This window comes from Lactuca serriola, chromosome 9 (genome assembly GCF_051521515.1).
Source record: "Lactuca serriola cultivar US96UC23 chromosome 9, Lser_US96UC23_V15, whole genome shotgun sequence".
In the NCBI taxonomy this organism is placed as follows: Eukaryota; Viridiplantae; Streptophyta; class Magnoliopsida; order Asterales; family Asteraceae; genus Lactuca; species Lactuca serriola.
Window position 1 is genome coordinate 215,219,611 of NC_136416.1, and position 17,288 is coordinate 215,236,898.

The 17,288-nt window shown below is 34.1% G+C and overlaps 1 protein-coding gene across 1 annotated transcript; it reads right to left on the reverse strand.

Moving 5' to 3' along the window:
* Positions 1–13,102: 13,102 nt before the first annotated feature.
* On the reverse strand, positions 13,103–16,852 carry LOC145073088 (embryogenesis-associated protein EMB8-like). Its single transcript, XM_079019639.1, has 14 exons — positions 16,459–16,852; positions 16,283–16,372; positions 16,138–16,199; positions 15,915–16,012; positions 15,578–15,667; positions 15,340–15,462; positions 15,186–15,263; positions 14,927–15,012; positions 14,774–14,822; positions 14,465–14,521; positions 14,203–14,333; positions 14,012–14,095; positions 13,823–13,889; positions 13,103–13,418 (listed from the first exon to the last, which is right to left on the reverse strand). The coding sequence occupies exons 1-14, from the start codon at positions 16,731–16,733 to the stop codon at positions 13,359–13,361; spliced, it is 1,350 nt and encodes a 449-aa protein (XP_078875765.1). The 5' UTR covers positions 16,734–16,852; the 3' UTR covers positions 13,103–13,358.
* Positions 16,853–17,288: the final 436 nt, after the last annotated feature.

Below are 17,288 nucleotides of genomic sequence, written 5' to 3' on the forward strand. Positions count from 1 at the left end.
TTAATTATAGCAAAACAACTTTTTCCCAATTGAAACTTTTGTTTTCTATAATTAACATTGCTGACTTGCAATACTTATCATAATTATCATGCTCCCACTAACATGATAATTATTAGCATAACACTTATGCTCCCACTAGCTTTGACATGTACTCAGAAATCAGTTGGACAGTCTGAAATTTAGATTCATACACCCTTTCCGTAGATAGCTCACATGTGTGTCTAAGCAGTTTCAAGAACCATGAAAAGGGATACCGTAATCATGGTCTCAATTGCTTAGGCATTTGCCATTTCTCACAAGTCCATGTTAGTGTGCCGGTTAACCACACGCGCTCCACTAACGACTTTTGAAAATGCAAATAACACAATTGATATCTTCGTAAAATCTACTTAGTGAAAGCGTTTCCTCACCATCATTTTCATGAATCGGAGAGAAACCTTATGACACTTAGATTTATATGGTGTATGAGTTCCTACCCATATGAATTTGTCAAACCATAATCACAAGACAAAGATAATGACAAATCCAAAACCATATGGATTGAACTCAATCTTAACTTCTTGCCACCTGGCAGCTCAAGGGCCTGCCATTGCTTCCAAGTTGTTATGCAACAAACTGAGAACTCTAAGAACTCATATGCAAAGCCAACTTTAACTGGAATGGGCACAGATATGTCAACACGATAGGTTATAAACCTCAAGTCGTGTGCTAGTGAAGAACTTCAGGTGTTATTCTTGATTATTTCTTGAGACTTTCAAGACCTTTAAGACTCCCACTGTCCTCTTGACATATAAGACTCCCTTGTCAAACATCCAAGAGATAGTGCGGATTCTAATCAAGAAAAACACTTTACCCAATTGGCCTAAGTTGGTCTTTGTTTTATCCAAAACATCACAACTTACCAATTTCAAATGTACAAGAGTAGAAAACTTTTACTCTTACATTTGACAAGTGTTTTAAACCTTCTTTAAGACATGTCACTCAAATGACAATCTTGGAGTATGACTCTAAGACTTGTATTGGAACGAAGTATGACTCATCTTCTTGATTTAACCATTTCAACAATTCAAGTTCCTCTTCTTAGTCATAAGAATGCACTAAGATTTCCTTAGAGAACTAATTTTGATATGGTTTCTTAATCATTAAGATGATCACAAAACTGATACTAAAGTACTCTCCCATCTTTTCAGATATGAGAAACTTTTATCCTTCTGCCTAATTTGATTCTTCTTATTCGCCCTGCCATACATTGGAACCTTTTCCAATGTCTCAGAGTTACACTTAAGCTTGTAAGTATAATCATATTTACTGAGCTTTAGTAAACTATGACGAATAGTCTTATCAATCTTTTGTGGTGGACTTAATCAGTGCACAAGAATGTGTACTCGATCCCTTAGTCCTTTACTTGACTCACACATCCATGTGGCCGAGTAATTAGTCTTAATTTTCCAAAACTTGAAAGTTCTCATTCATCATGCTATACAACTTGCATGATTCCAAGTTCCGGTCCAATTGAAACTTGGGTGATGAGAATCTTTCCTTATTTGGTAAATCTAGACATTACCACAAATGAAAGAATCAATTTCATATTTCCACTCTTGCTTTTAATGGAATCATATAAGCAACAATTTTTCCTCAAAAGCCATTGTAAGGATATTTTAAAATAAATAAAATCAAAAAAAATTTCTTTTATTTTAAAACTTTGCGGAAAAACTTATCCTTACAATCCATATGAAAACTTGTTGTTATCTATTCCTAAGCAATATCTCATAACTCCTAAGAAGTTGCTCAAGAATCCGATCTTCAAACTATGCGATACAAATCCATCTAAGCCATCAGATTCAGCATATTCTTTCTTTAAGTTTCTTCACTTTTCTTTGATTCTTAAAACATCACCATGTGACCCAGTCACATCATGTATCAGGAATCTCAGAATAGAAACTTAACAGAGTTAGATAGTGGTCTTTACCTGAAGTAGAGTCAAACTTATTGACTTTAACATCCTTAGGTAAATTTGGCAGCTTCGCAATCAATGCCCCTTCCCTTGGCAATATAAACATATGGACCCTTTGATAATGGTACACGAGACTATCACAGACTTAGCTTTTCTCTTTACCATTTGGTCAACCGAGTTGACTATGGCCGATCCCTTTCCATTGGGAAGAGAATGCTTTACTGGATATCCAATGTCATCATTGTCAATGTCCATAAAGTTTTAGGAAGTTGATCTTAGCAAATAGATAAGATCGTTAAGGGTCTTGTCATAGTCTGTTTCATAGGTGTCCCAAAGGAACTCACTATGTGACTTAGAAAGTGATTGAACCACCAACTTTCTCAAGACTTTGACACCCAACTCTCCCGGCTTGTCAATATGTGACCACATCTCCAAGATGTGCTCACACCTAGACCTTGCCTTGCCAATAGGGCTTGAGTGACCTTAAACTTTTCAAGAACTTGTGGGTTGGGGAGAATAATTGGAGGAGGTGAAAGAAGTATGATTTCCAAAGGACATCATCTTCATTTAGGAAACCTTGTTTCACTAGATTTGGGAAGATCATAGGTGTCTATTACAGACATCTTTTGGGAGATATTCAAGATAGTTGATTTAAAGTCCTTAATATGACACCCAATATGAAATATTAAGGCTAGGACCCAACAAACTATTTTATAACTTAGAAGAGGTATGCCGTAATCCAAGCTATAAAATATTTGAAGGTAGGTGAATGACGATTCACCAATTTCCACCAAGATAAACGAAATGAATTATTAGGTTTTAATTGGTTTTGAAACTCCTAGATCTTTGAGATTCATTGAACTTTTCAAAGGCATGTTTCAATCTCGAGTGTGCCCTTCAGGTTTTGTGACTGGGATGCCGAGGATCACAAAACAAGGTGTGAAGTAACCATGCAAATTACTTGGTACCCTTAAGTGTTTACCCCTCAATCGATGTGCCGGTTAACCACACACGCTCCACCGATACTATGATAAACATTAAGTTACCCTTTGCCTACCTTGTTAAATACGAGTTAGTGTGCCGGTTAACCACACACGCTCCACTAACCGACTTAAACAAAGTGCAAAGTGTAATTTCATGGATTAGCACCTTATTCAGATTTTTCTAAGTAACTAAGATTGGGTATTATTAAGAGTTTAGTTACTTAGTATTTATCATTAATACTTTTAATGAAGGGTTAATTATAGTCTTGTCAAACCCGTTCGGCTAACGACCCTCCACCGGTCAAACAAGCGGTGGGTGAGAGTGGACACCCATTAAGTTGCCATTTTATAGGCAACAACCTTATACCCACCTTATAGACCGGCTTCGTGAATGAGGCGTACTAGCGGTAAGACTGACTTTACTCTTATACATACATATATATATATATATATATATATATATATATATATATATTATTAACTTATAATATTATAAAGTATAAGGGTTGAATTTTAACTTTTAAAATTCTAAGGGCTAACTTGGAATTAAAGTATTCATAAGATAAAACTTTACAAATTCCAAAACTTGAGGGCAAGTTTTGAAACTATTCAAAACTAATTAATTCCATAACTTATGTGTTTAAAGTAGTTTTAATCCAAAAACTCTTCAAGTTCCATAACTTGAGAACAAGTTATGGAAGACTTTAAACTAATAAAAGAATTAACTTTTTCTTTATTTTATAACTTATGGAATTAATTAAGGTTACACTTTTTTTTAATTTATTATTTAATGAAGAGACTTTTGGTCTTCCATAACTTGAGGACAAATTATGGAGTCATAACACCTTTTAATTAGAACTAGACTCTTCATTTTTGTAACCTTTGCCAACTTTTATGAGTTTTAAGATTCATAAATGTGACTTATAAGTTACATAAACACATTTTATGAACTTCTTTTAGATTAATTTGGATTAAAACCAACTATCACATAATTTTATTCATTAATCTAAATTCACTCATAAAACAAGGTAACACAAAAAACTTTTGGTGATCCATAACTTATTCTTAAGTTATGGAATCCTTTAAAACATTAACACCAAATTTTGTAACTCCATAAAAACCTTGAATCAATTTTTTTTAAAAACCTTTTCATATCCATAACTTATGGAGGTTTCAAAAAATAAAACTCTTTAGATCAAACTTTTAAAACTAATAAAATAATCATATCATTTTATCTTTTATTAAATTTGACCTAATTCAACTCATAAAGCAAATTATTCAAATTTTACAAATAATTAGTTTTTCACAAGAACAAGTAATTATCTTAAAATTTGACAAACTTCATGGTTTTTTCCTTTTTTTTCAACTTGGAAAATAAAATATTTGCATCAATATAACAGAAAACAACCCGTGGCTCTGATACCACTGTTGGGTTTTGAGCATTCTAACACTTCCTAAGTGTACATGCAACCCTAAATACCTTGGATCTATGTTTTCTCTATTATACATGCAAATAAGAACATCCAAGGTATTATCCTAATCTAGCATACAAAAACTATGAATGTAACAAGATAGAATACATACCTCTTGATGTAGCTTGATGTCTTCAAGCTTTAAGAGCTTAGCCCCAATAGTGTGGAAGCCTCAAGTGGAATCACAAATCACCAAGACACCTTGGAATACTTTAGAGAATATGATTACTTGGTTCTCTCTAGTGAAATTGGCTAGCCCTTCTTTAGTGTATCCACACTAGTGCCAATTTCACCAACCAAAGACATCTTTATATAGTATGGAGGATTAGGATTAAACCCTAATACCCATGACCTTTCATTTCCTAGGATCCATGGGTTAAACACTCCATGGACTATCCATGAAAGCTTAGCCCAACCTAAATGAACTTGGCCCATTCCATATATATAAGAGTCCATATTTAATTAGTTCCTTTTGATCACTTAATTAATTATGAATTAATTCTTGATCAATACTAATTAAATAATATGATTCCATATTAATATATTAGAACTTATAACATATTAATATTAATCATAAACATACTATTCTCAAAAGATTATCCATATAAATTGTGTCGGTGAAGTGCAACCCAAATGGACCATGCCGGGTCGGGTCAAGTACATACCAAATATAGTTATGGACTTAGACATTAATCCAACAGTTCCTTCATCTATCAACTCTTGAATCTCTTCAAGTTCGATTTGCCTCCCACTGTCTCCTTGGCCTATGAGTTCTCGCTCTCGAAAAACTCCTCTCCTCGCGACGAAGACAACATTCTCCTTCAGTCTATAGAAGAGATATCCAAAAGATGTCTGCGGGTAGCCGATGAAAATACATCGCTCACTTCGAGGTTCGAGCTTGTCGTGAGTATCTCGTCTTATGAAAGCCTCGCAACCCCAAACCTTGATATGTGCCAATGAGGGAGCTTTCCCTGTCCACATCTCGTGAGGTGTTTTGGCAACCTTCTTAGTAGGGACTCGGTTAAGGATATGGGCGGCAGTCTCTAAGGCATACCCCCAAAAAGAGATAGGTAGTGAAGCACGACTCATCATAGAGCGAACCATATCCAATAAGGTTCGATTACGCCTTTCTGCCACACCATTCAACTGTGGTGTCCTAGGAGGCGTCAATTGCGAAACTATTCCACACTCCTTGAGATAATCGTGGAATTCAAGACTTAGGTACTCTCCTCCTCGATTGGATCGAAGCATCTTGATTTTCCTGTCCAATTGATTCTCCACTTCATTCTTGAACTCTTTGAACTTTTCAAAGGTTTCTGACTTTTGCTTGATTAAATAGATATACCCATATCTACTATAATCGTCGGTAAAGGTCACGTAGAAGCGGTTCCCATCCTTTGTGGTTGATCTAAACGGTCCACATACATCGGTATGTATTAGGTCCAATAGACCCTCACCCCTTTCACACGTACTTGTGAATGGTGACTTAGTCATCTTTCCAAGTAAACAAGACTTGCACGTGTCATCTTCCCTAAGGTCGAATGACTCCAACACTCCATCCTTTTGGAGTTGGTCTATGCGTTTCTTGTTGACATGTCCAAGATGAAAATGCCACAAGGATGCTTTATCCATACTAGTGGAAGAATCTATGTTTAAAACATCATTTCCTAAGTTATCAACAATCATAACAGTTTCATAAATTCCATTACATGGTATAGCTTCAAAGTAAAAGACATCATTTAGATAAGCCAAAATAGAACCATTCTCATTATTAAAAGAAAATCTAAAACCTTGTCTATATAAACCATGAAATGAAATGATGTTTCTAGCCATTTCTGGCGAATAGCAACAATTGTTCAAATCTAAACATAAATTATTCCTAAGCACTAAAGAATAGACTCCAATCTTGGTCACAGGCGACGATCTTCTGTTCCCCATGATTAGATTGATCCTTCCTTGCTCCACATCCCTACTTCTTCTTAGTCCCTGCATATTAGAACAAATGTGGTAACCACAACCGGTATCAAGAACCCAAGAAATAGCATGATTAGAATCGTTAGATTTAATTGTGTATATACCTGCGAAAGATGGCTTGATCTTTCCTTCCTTGATGGCTTGCAGGTACTCTGGGCAGCTTCTCTTCCAATGACATATCTTGTGGCAGTGGTGGCACTCTGCCTCCTTAGGGTTAGGGCAGGGCTTAGCGGGATCAACTTTGGTCCCAATAGAAATGGCACCATCTCGGGCTTTAACCTTGCGATAGTTCTTAGACGAATCCTTCCTCTTCTTTCCCTTTCCTTGACCAATAGCCAAGACAGGAGCAGCAGGTGGATTGGGAGTTGGTGCAACAGACTTGTCTTTGAAGTTGCTCTCAGCGACCCTCAAGAGACCTTGGAGTTTGCTTAGGGTGACCTCCTATTTGTTCATGTGGTAGGTCATCCTAAATTGATTGTACAACGGAGGCAAAGAGTGAAGCACCATGTCGATCGCCAAGTCTTCTCCAAATTCAACATTTAACTTGCGAAGGCGGTCGACATACCTTTGCATCTTTTGCAGGTGCACGGTAAGAGATTCTCCATGACCCATCTTAGCGGAAATGATGTTAGTGAAAATCTCATAACGCTCTTGTCTCGCGTTCTGATGGTATCTCTCCAATAAGTCTTGATGCATCTCGTACGGGTACATGTCCTCATAGGACTTTTGGAATTCGGAGTTCATGGTGGCTATCATGATGCAATGTACCTTCGTTGCATCGCGCTCATGAGTTTCAAAAGCGGTAATTTCAGCCGGAGTGGCGATTTCAGGGTTGATCTTCTCGAGCTTCTCATCGAGGACATACTCCTTATCCTCATAGCGAGCAATAGTGCGAATGTATCTTATCCATTCGCTAAAGTTCGTTCCATCGAAGGTGACCTTTTGGCAAAGGCTCATCAACGTGAAAGAACTAGCAACAGCGTTGTTTGCGTTCGACATCTACAAAAAGAAAAGGACAAAGATAGATTAGAATAAGAATCCCTAATTATCACCCAATAAGAAAGATTAGGGCTAGGATCCAACAATAACATTTACATATTAGAAAAGGGATGTCGTAATCTAACATGCAAATAAATTGAAGGTAAGTGAATGACGATTCACTAATTCTCCACCATAAAAACTAACTATAAGTCCTAAATGTATTGAGAATTCCTAGGTTCGGATGAGATTCATTGAAACTATTCAATGGCATGTTTAAATCTCGATATGCCCCTCTTGTTTGTGACTGGGATACCGAGGATCACAAAGCGGGTGTGAATTACCATGCAAATTCACATGGTGCCTTTATTGTAACGATCACCTATTTGATGTGCCGGTAAACCACACACGCTCCATCGAACTATGATAAACAATGAATCACCCTTTGCCACCTTTGCTTAGAACCAATTAGTGTGCCGGTAAACCACACACGCTCCACTAACTTCTTAGCAAGGGTGCAAAGTGTAATTTCATGGGATTGCATCAATTCACTTTTCCTAAAGTAACTAAGATTGGGAAATTTTTTAAAATGTGTAGTTACTTTGTATTACTTATTATACTTTTAATGAGAGTGTACACCCATTAAGCGCCATTTTATAGGCCGCAACCTTATACCCACCTTATAGATCGGCTTCGTGAATGAGGCCTACTAACGGTAAGACTAGCATTTTAGTTATACATATATATATATATATATATATATATATATATATATATATATTATTCTTGTAATATTATATTAGTATAGGGTTGTATTTTAAACCTTTTAAAATCTAGGGTTTGAAATTTAAGTTGTCTAAATTAAAACTTTTAATCACAAAATATAAATTTCAAAACTTGAGGACAAGTTTTAAACATTTAAAACATAGAGGATCAAATAACAAATAATTTCAATTAACAATTAATTTCCTAATTATCTATATTTGATTTATTCAAGATTTCTTTCAAGATAATTACCAAAATAATCAAAATAATTAATTAATTATCATATAAGGAAATTAAATATTTTATTAGTTGATAAATATCTTTAATTAGATCAAGATTATAGTCATATATATCAAAAAATCGGATTAGGGTTGATCTAATATGATTAAGGTAAGTTTCCATAAGATAATCATGAAGAAATCCCGAATCTGGCCATTCCTGATGCTTGGACTCGCCGAGTGCACCAATGGACTCGCCGAGTCAGGCCAACTCACCGAGTCCACTATGGGACTCGCCGAGTCCATGACTCATAAACACAAAAATCGAATTTTGCAGTTTAGTTTCAGACAATTAAGCAACAATTTAATGAAAACCAAGCTAGTCTCCGATACCACTGATGGGTTTTAGCCATAAGAACTTTCCTATGTACGCATGCAAAACCATAATGCTTGGATCTAGGCTTTCTAATTAAACATGATTTGAATCCAAGACTTCTAATGACTATTTAGGAATAAGAACAATATTGAAGCAGATCTAGAATCATACCTTTGAGTTCCTTGTTGATCTTGTTGTCTTGGAGCTTCTAGAGTCACAATTGTCACTCCTCTAATGGCTTACAAACACCAAATAGCAAGGAGGATGATTTGGGAGAGAGGAGAGGGGAGGAATTCGGCCAGGGCTTCTCTACTTTTGGTGAAGTACCGATTTCCTTATGCCATAGGGTCTATTTATACTTGTAGACTCCTTAAGGGTTACAACCTAAACCCTAATTGGATAATCTTCTCTTAAAGCTATCCAAATCCATTCCTTAGATAACTCTTGGACGATTTGAAGCAATCCTTAGCTTCTAGAATCCGTCCAATACATATCAATATGGATTTACAGTCTAAATTTTAACTATCAAACAATTGACAGTTTATACTCTTTTATTTAATTAATCTCTTTAAGTCACCAAATTAATTCCAATTAATTCTATGACTTATATTAATCAAATAACAATATATTATTCTTTATATTATTCTCATAATATACTAATAATATTTACTCTCTCTTAATAAATCATCCTATCAAGTTGCTATGGTGAAGGCAACCCAAAAGGACCATGCACAACCGGGTCAAATACTTGCCTAATATAGTTGCAGCCTTAGACACTATTCCAACAAACATAACCTTGGAAATCAACTTTGCATGATAATTAGACAAACATAGATCCAAGGTTATTAGGGTTGCATGTACACTTAGGATGTGTTAGAATGCTCAAAACCCATCATAAACAAGCATTGCATCACATACAACAGAAATCAATCAAGGCTCTAATACCACTAATGGGTTTTATACAAAAGAACATCCTATGTGCTCATGCAAACCCTAATGCTTGGATCTAGGTTTCTCTATTGTACATGCAATTCATCCAAGACTCAAGAAACCTAATCTAGCATATGCATTTCGAAATTATCACATAAGAGCAGATTTAGATTATTACCTCTTCTTCAATGGCTTGAATCTTCTTGTCTTTGGAGCTTAGAGTCAAAAGTGTCACTCCTCTAATGGCTTACAAACACCACAAGCAAGAGAATGACTTATGAGAATGAGGAGGAGCACCAAAAACGACCTAGGGTTCTTCCAAGAGAGTTCACCATGTTTTTGGGGCCGTAAGGGTCTTTATATAGTGAGGTTGTTAGGGTTTTCAACTAGCAAACCCTAATTTGACTGCTTAGGCCCTAAGCAGCACCTGGAATCCCTTTAGAACACCCCTTGGACGAATTCCTTATGGGCTTCCCATAGAATTCATCCAACCTATGTTCTAAGGTGATCCATAGCTCAATTGTAATTATCTTATAATTATAATTCCAGTCCCCTAAGTTTAATCAATGTCTTTTAGTCACAAAACTAACTATCAATTAATTCTTGACTAATATTAACTAAACAATATGATTTCTCCTTTAATATATTATTCATATAATATATTAATAAATCATAATTAATCCTCATTCTCTATAAATCATCCTATCAAGTTGCTTTGGTGAAGGCAACCCAAAAGGACCATGCACAACTGGGTCAAGTACATACCAAATATAGTTACGGGCTTAGACGCTAATCCAACAACCACTTGCCAACCTATTAATTATTAATTTCAAATTTTAAATTTTAAATTTCCCATTTTAATTACATTAAATTACGAAGTGATTCTCAATTTTAAATTTCAAATTTTAAATTTTTTACTATGATTTTGTTTAATTAATAAAATTAGATTAAAAAATAAAATAAAATTAATACATATTATAAGGTGATATAACTTAACGTATTTGTTTAAATCAATGATTATAATTTATATAACTAAAAAAGTATCTCTTAAATAATAACTTATTTAAAATAACTGCAATAATTTGATTTTCTAATATGAAAGTTTAATTAATTTTATAACCGTGGTTCTTATATATATATATATATATATATATATATATATATATATATATATATATATATATATATATATATAGGTTTAGGTTATTCTATTCAAAGTAATTATTGTGTTATTGTATGCATAAATGTGGGCCAATCAAATTTACTTATTTTAAGAAAGTGATTAATATATATTATTGAATTAAATATAATTGAAAAATATCATTTTAATTAATTACAATGGTAATTTAGTCAATTAATATAGATTTAATAAAGGAAAATTGCATTTTTAAGGGATCATAATTAATTTTAAAAATCCGATTTTACGAATTATAATTCTTTTAATTCATACATTCTGATATAATATGTTTATGAGTATATTCAAAAAATAAAAATATTCTTGAACCATAAATAATAAAAATATTCTTGAACCTATTTCTTGATCATGAATTTAAAATTTTCTTGTGGAATAACAAATTCTTGAACAATCAATTGAAGTATAAAAACAAAAAATACATTATTTCTTATAGAATACGGGTAACAATTGTTAAGAATTACATTTATTGTTAAAGAATAAAACTAAAAAAACTTTCAAAACGCGAAAGAAAACATCAAAATCTAACAATGACTAATACATTCTAAAAGAATAATGTGGTTCGTTTCAATTTTGTGGTTCGTTCTTTAAGCATCAAATTATGTGATTCCAACAGAATTGGTCTCCCGTTTTGCATTCCAACAGAATTGGAATTCATGATTCCATTCCAATAGAATTTGAATCTCACCAATATCAACCATTGAATCATCTACAAAAACAAACTTGATACCTTTTCAGAATTCAACCTTGTCATGATCCTGCACTGTCCACATAAATGAAGTGTTAAATCAGAAAGAATGAATACCTTCTAATTTGCTCTGGATTGACCAGCACGAGAAGAAATAATGATGCCAACAGTGAGACCATATAAGGCAAGAGCTTCAGCAAAAATGAGGATGAGGATCATCCCAACAAATAGTTTTGGTTGTTGTGCATTGGCTCTGGAGAAACAAATTCAAGTTACCAAGAGTTCAAGAAACTAGAGATGAATGAAGGGTTGTAGTCTTGTTGCAGTTGCAATGTATGAAGACAAGAACTTGAACAAAAATCAAAATCTTGGAACTTCAACTGTATGTATGGTAAAGCTTTCAACTTATAAGAAATTGAATTAACCTTAATGGATTCGTGATAAAACGTTCATGTTATCTTACAGATTATCATGTGGATACTGATCTGAAATGTGGAAAATATAAGTTTGAAGTAATTAAAATAAAACAGTAACAGAGATGTATAGAATGAGATATTGAAGGAAATTACCTAACACCAGCATCACCGACGATTCTGATAGCTATACCAGCAGAAAGACCAGCAAGGCCACAAGCAAGACCGGAGGAAAGATGAGCATATCCATCGAAAAGGTAATAGGATTTAACCTTAGGGTTAATTCCAGTACTGATAATCACAACGATAATCAAACCATAAATACCCAACACTCCAACCATAACAATAGCCTACCCAGAAGACAGGGTGAGAGAAATTTCGTCATTTGCCCATTGCTGCCACATTGCAGGAGTTAGCGGGAAAAGCCCACTCATAGCCTCCCTTGCTAGCCGCAGTATGTAAATAAACAAAATCAGAGTCGCTGATTTGTAACCTAATTTTACACCGTACATGGGTTCTTAGGTGGGGCTGTTTGTGATCGGAATGGGTGTAGCCGAGATCGACATGGTGCAGGGGCTTCTTAGGCTTGCTTTTTTGTCAAGATAGGAGGGTCGGTGAGGCTTGATCGGAGGCAGCAACAGGTCGGCACTCGGCACTCGGCAGACAGAGACGAGGAAGACGACCGGAGATGGTGAAGACGACCAAAGACGGTGATTCGGTGAAGACGGACAGGCAATCGAGTATCGACGGACGACAAATGTCACGAAGCTGATGAGTGATGTGTTGATGTCGAGAAATCAGGATTTTGATCTTGGCTCTGGGTAGAAGTTAATTGGAAAATTGACACCATGAAATTATCATCTATAAATATACGTGATTAATATCAAGTTACCATAATTATAGGATATTATTTGTGGAAACTAATTATCAAATTACCTATTTACCCTTATTTATTAATTTAATTATTTATTTTTATTTTAAATTTTGATTGGTCCACATTTATGCATACAATAACACAATAATTACTTTAAATACCTGAACCTAGCTCTCTCTCTCTCTCTCTCTCTCTCTCTCTCTATATATATATATATATATATATATATATATATATATATATATATATATATATAGAGAGAGAGAGAGAGAGAGAGAGAGAGAATTTAGGAAACTTAGGTAAATTCCATATTGGAGATTATTCTCCTTCACTTCAAATGAAAGAGTACATGCGTATTTATAATATGGGCCATGAGCCAACCCTACACTACATACAAAAAATAATACATGGGCTAAGACAGATACAAATACATACAATACACATGCACATTAACAAATCGAATTTGTTGCGTACAGTGGAGCTGAATCACAATAAGCAGAACTCAGTGGAAGCTAAAATGATTACTTGTTCTCTAATTGTCTTAAGAAAGCGATTCGTGAAACTGTGGAGTCTCTAATGATGTCTCTGCAAACTGTTGCGCCTGTTACAACATAATAAATGAATCATGTATTGCAGTGGCTTAAATGTGATCGAGACATTTGTAAACATCTCTTGTGCGTTTACTTTGACACATTTTATCATGGTCCAAAAAGGTGGCGTTTGACTTGTCAAAGTGTTTAATGAAAATGTTTGACTATTGGTCCGATGTCTAATAAGGATAGAGTGAAGAAAACATGTGGACCAAAATAAAAGTTACACATGTCATTTACCAGTGGCTAATTGACAAAAAAGAACATGTTGCATTTTTGGACATTCAGTAATTAAAATGTTCTCTTTCTCTACCTATTTAGATGGATATGTAACATGTTTCTACCTATTTAGATGGATATGTAACATGTGGCATTTTCATTTTTTTTTTAATTTACTTTTTTAGTTTTATCGTACCTGCTTTTTGCTCATTAGCATGCTTGAGTGCAGATTAGAGAGGTATTCTTCAACAACTCTTATCCACCTGTCAATGAGAATGGAATTATTAGTGATTGTTGATAACATTATAAACTTATAGTATTTAACTATTTATGTATCAATGTTGATTTAATGTATAGATGTAATTGAAAGAATTAAAGTTTTTACCACAAGCTTTTTCCTGACATTCCTTCAAAAAATGCAATGTGCCCTCCATGATGTGTGGTAGCAAGAACAATATTTTTATTCTTCCTGTTAACAAACCAGACAAACATATAGACGAAAAAAGAATATATACATAAATTAATCTTTTCTTTGATCAAATTATCAGTCCAAAAAAAAAGTGTGCTTGTTCATACCGACACTCATCCCAAGGAATGGCTTCATCAGTGCAGACGGGATCATCTATCGCATTGAGGCATAGAAGCGGCACTGATACATTGCTAACCAAACGAGCACTGCTAGCCCATCTATGAAATGAATCAACTGCCTGCAACAATTAATCACACACTATCATTGGTAAATATATAGAGATACATAGATATATAGATATATAGATATAGATATAGATATAGATATAGATACAGATATAGACGAAGAAGGGGAGGGGAGTGACATTACATCAAATTTTCCAGCAATTCGAGCAGAGTAATTATTGAATTCTCGAATAGAACGTGCCTGCCAAGAGACATGAGTCATGAACTATTATGAGGTAGATTTTTCAAAGTACAATGTTGTAGTAGGAAGAAATAAAAGTAGAATGTTAGAAAATAACAAATAAATGGAAGTATATTTTTATTTCTTTCATTTAACCCTATTATGTTTTTATGATTGTTACATTAACTCATCTGTTGGAAATGCCTCATCTTTCTGTAATTTTTACCTTGTTTTGCCGATTATTTACTGTGCAAAAATGGAGACATGGATTACCTTTTCGATTCCTTCCCAATCGGAAAGGCGAGCATAGACTTCCTGATGCCTACAACAAATTCAAAAATTACTATATCCAGTTAAAAAAATAAATAAATAATAAATCATATGCATGAAAGTTTAAAGTTGAGGTTATGAAAAGAGAACACATACAACTTGGCAGCTCCTTTCAAGTTATTCCCCATAACTCTATTGTAAAACCTCTGCATAATCCCCCGAGTGAAGAATCTATCACCAATCTGCCAAAAAAATAATGGATTCAACTTGTTGAAATACTGATGGCAAAAAGTATTACAGACTTATGAATTATGATATGCAAGAACAAATTTTTATATTGTCATGTGTATGTAGAAATGCGAATTGTTTCCTCTACTTTCTTTGAAACATTAATTCATCAAAAAAAAACACTAACCAAAAGGTCCCAAGGATTACTGATGGATGCAGCCCCTGCAAGAGGTACATTATCCCCTTCTTCACCAAGATATTTTACCTGCAAGATCAATCATTCTTACTCCAGATTAATTAATTAACAACATTTTTTTGTACTAAAAGCTGAAAAGTTGTACCAAAATATTGGCACCAAGGCTAGTTCCAACAGCATATATGGGAGTATCAGGTTGTTTGTGATATAGATATTTCACTACTTCGCCTAAATCATCCGACTTTCCTGCAGTGTAGAAACAGTCAGACTGCACATGCAAACAACAAAATTGTTAGTTGTATGGACAATTGAAACATAAATTATTTGCATAAACACGGCCTATGACATTAGCTTTAGAATTATTTGATGTGGTAAAAACTTACAGTTAGTGGAACGCCTCCTAGGCCTCGATGGTTGCATACAACAATATTCCATCCATGTTTTGCCATCTTGTATGCAATCTCCTTCATATACTATCATAAAAAGTTGTGCCTTAGTCATGAAGTTTCACTAGATAATTGGTGAAACTAAAACTTTATATGGAAACAAGATACAAAAATCAAGCCTTTCTATAACAAGAGAAGAATACACTTATACACTTTTCAATTACAGCAATCATTATTGAATATACTTAGTTAGGGTTGCTATAATAATCATTCTATGTTCCAATTTGGTGAAGGAAATCATTGAAGAATTTCTTCATAAGATCAAGAAACTCACAGGGGAAGCAGAATCACTTGTTAAGCCAGGAATCAAGATCACAAGAGGAATATCAGCAACTGTATTGGTTCCATTGACTTGAGCGCTTGTCTCTATAACTATGAAGTCAAACAGAAAATATTCTTGTGAATTCTTTTGAAACATCGCATAGCATACAACGGTTAGTGGAATGATCGTAATAATATAAGTTTAATACATCAGCATCATAATATGATTATTTTACCATCAGAATTCATCAACCAATCCAATGCTACTGTTCCACCATCAGAAGTACGAAATATCTCTCTGGAAATAGAAAACCATTTAGTAATAAGTAAAACTATGAATACTAAATTTCAAAGTACAAGAAGATGAATGTAAGATGTTACCTTTTGTAGCTGAATTTAGGAGTCTTAATTAAAACATTGAGCAAAATAGTCTGAAGATGCGGACTAGAAAGCCATGGAGTGGAAAAATATCTACACCAGTGAACAATCAAGGATGGAAATGTTAAGAATCAAATAAGTCGGGCGGTTTATAATTAAGAAGAAGAGAAGGAATTAACCTTCCATGAAGCAGATGACACTTGGATACGACTTCTCTGTACAAATCAGATGAAGAATGGAACGTAAGAGATACAGAATCACCTCCAAACCCACCGAAAAAGTCCTGAACGATATGAATCTCGAGTAGATTGTATACAAAAACAACGAAAACGAAAAACACTAATAGGAGGTAGTGAGAGATAGGTATGAGCGTTAGGGCTCTGAACAACAGCTTGTAAGGTGAAGTGGAGTCTCCGGCGATGGACTCCATTTTCCGATCGTCTGTAGGAATCATTGATAGACTGAATAAGTAAGATGGAGGGAAGGCGAAAAGCAAGTCAACTGGTCAAGAAAGGTAAGCTTGACTTACAACCTCTCTCCCAATCACGTTTTTTTGTAGATTCCATATAATAAGACATACAAATGTTTGTTGAAAAAAATAATATTATTAAAGAAAGGAATTTCCAGCTTGATAGCGTTTTTATAATCTAATGATATAAAAACTAATAAAAGTTGATAATGAATAATAATCTTTTATAAAATATTGGGTTGAACTGAATCAATAAATTAAGAAAAATGAAGTGTTCGGTTTGCATTTTACAACAAAAGTATTATTGAACTTGTTTAGATGATGGTTAAATTAAATATAGTCCAATATCAATTTAAAAAAAAATTGCAAATATTAACTATAGAGTAAATTACATGAAGGGTTATTGTTAGCCCAACAATATTTAATATATTGGTTTAAAAGGCTCATTGTTACCTTTTTTTGCCTCATAGGGGTACGAACTTTTGTTTTACCGTTTTAAAAGGTACATTTACCTACTTTAGAAGGCAACCATGTCTTGTC

Excerpts from the sequence above, each read along its gene's own strand:
- LOC145073088 (XM_079019639.1), bottom strand. The coding sequence starts at position 16,733 with ATGATTCCTACAGACGATCGGAAAATGGAGTCCATCGCCGGAGACTCC. Across the intron at positions 15,013-15,185 it reads GTAATCCTTGGGACCTTTTG|ATTGGTGATAGATTCTTCAC; the intron begins GTTAGTGTTTTT and ends TTTTTTTGGCAG. Across the intron at positions 13,419-13,822 it reads TGCTAATGAGCAAAAAGCAG|GCGCAACAGTTTGCAGAGAC; the intron begins GTACGATAAAAC and ends ATGTTGTAACAG.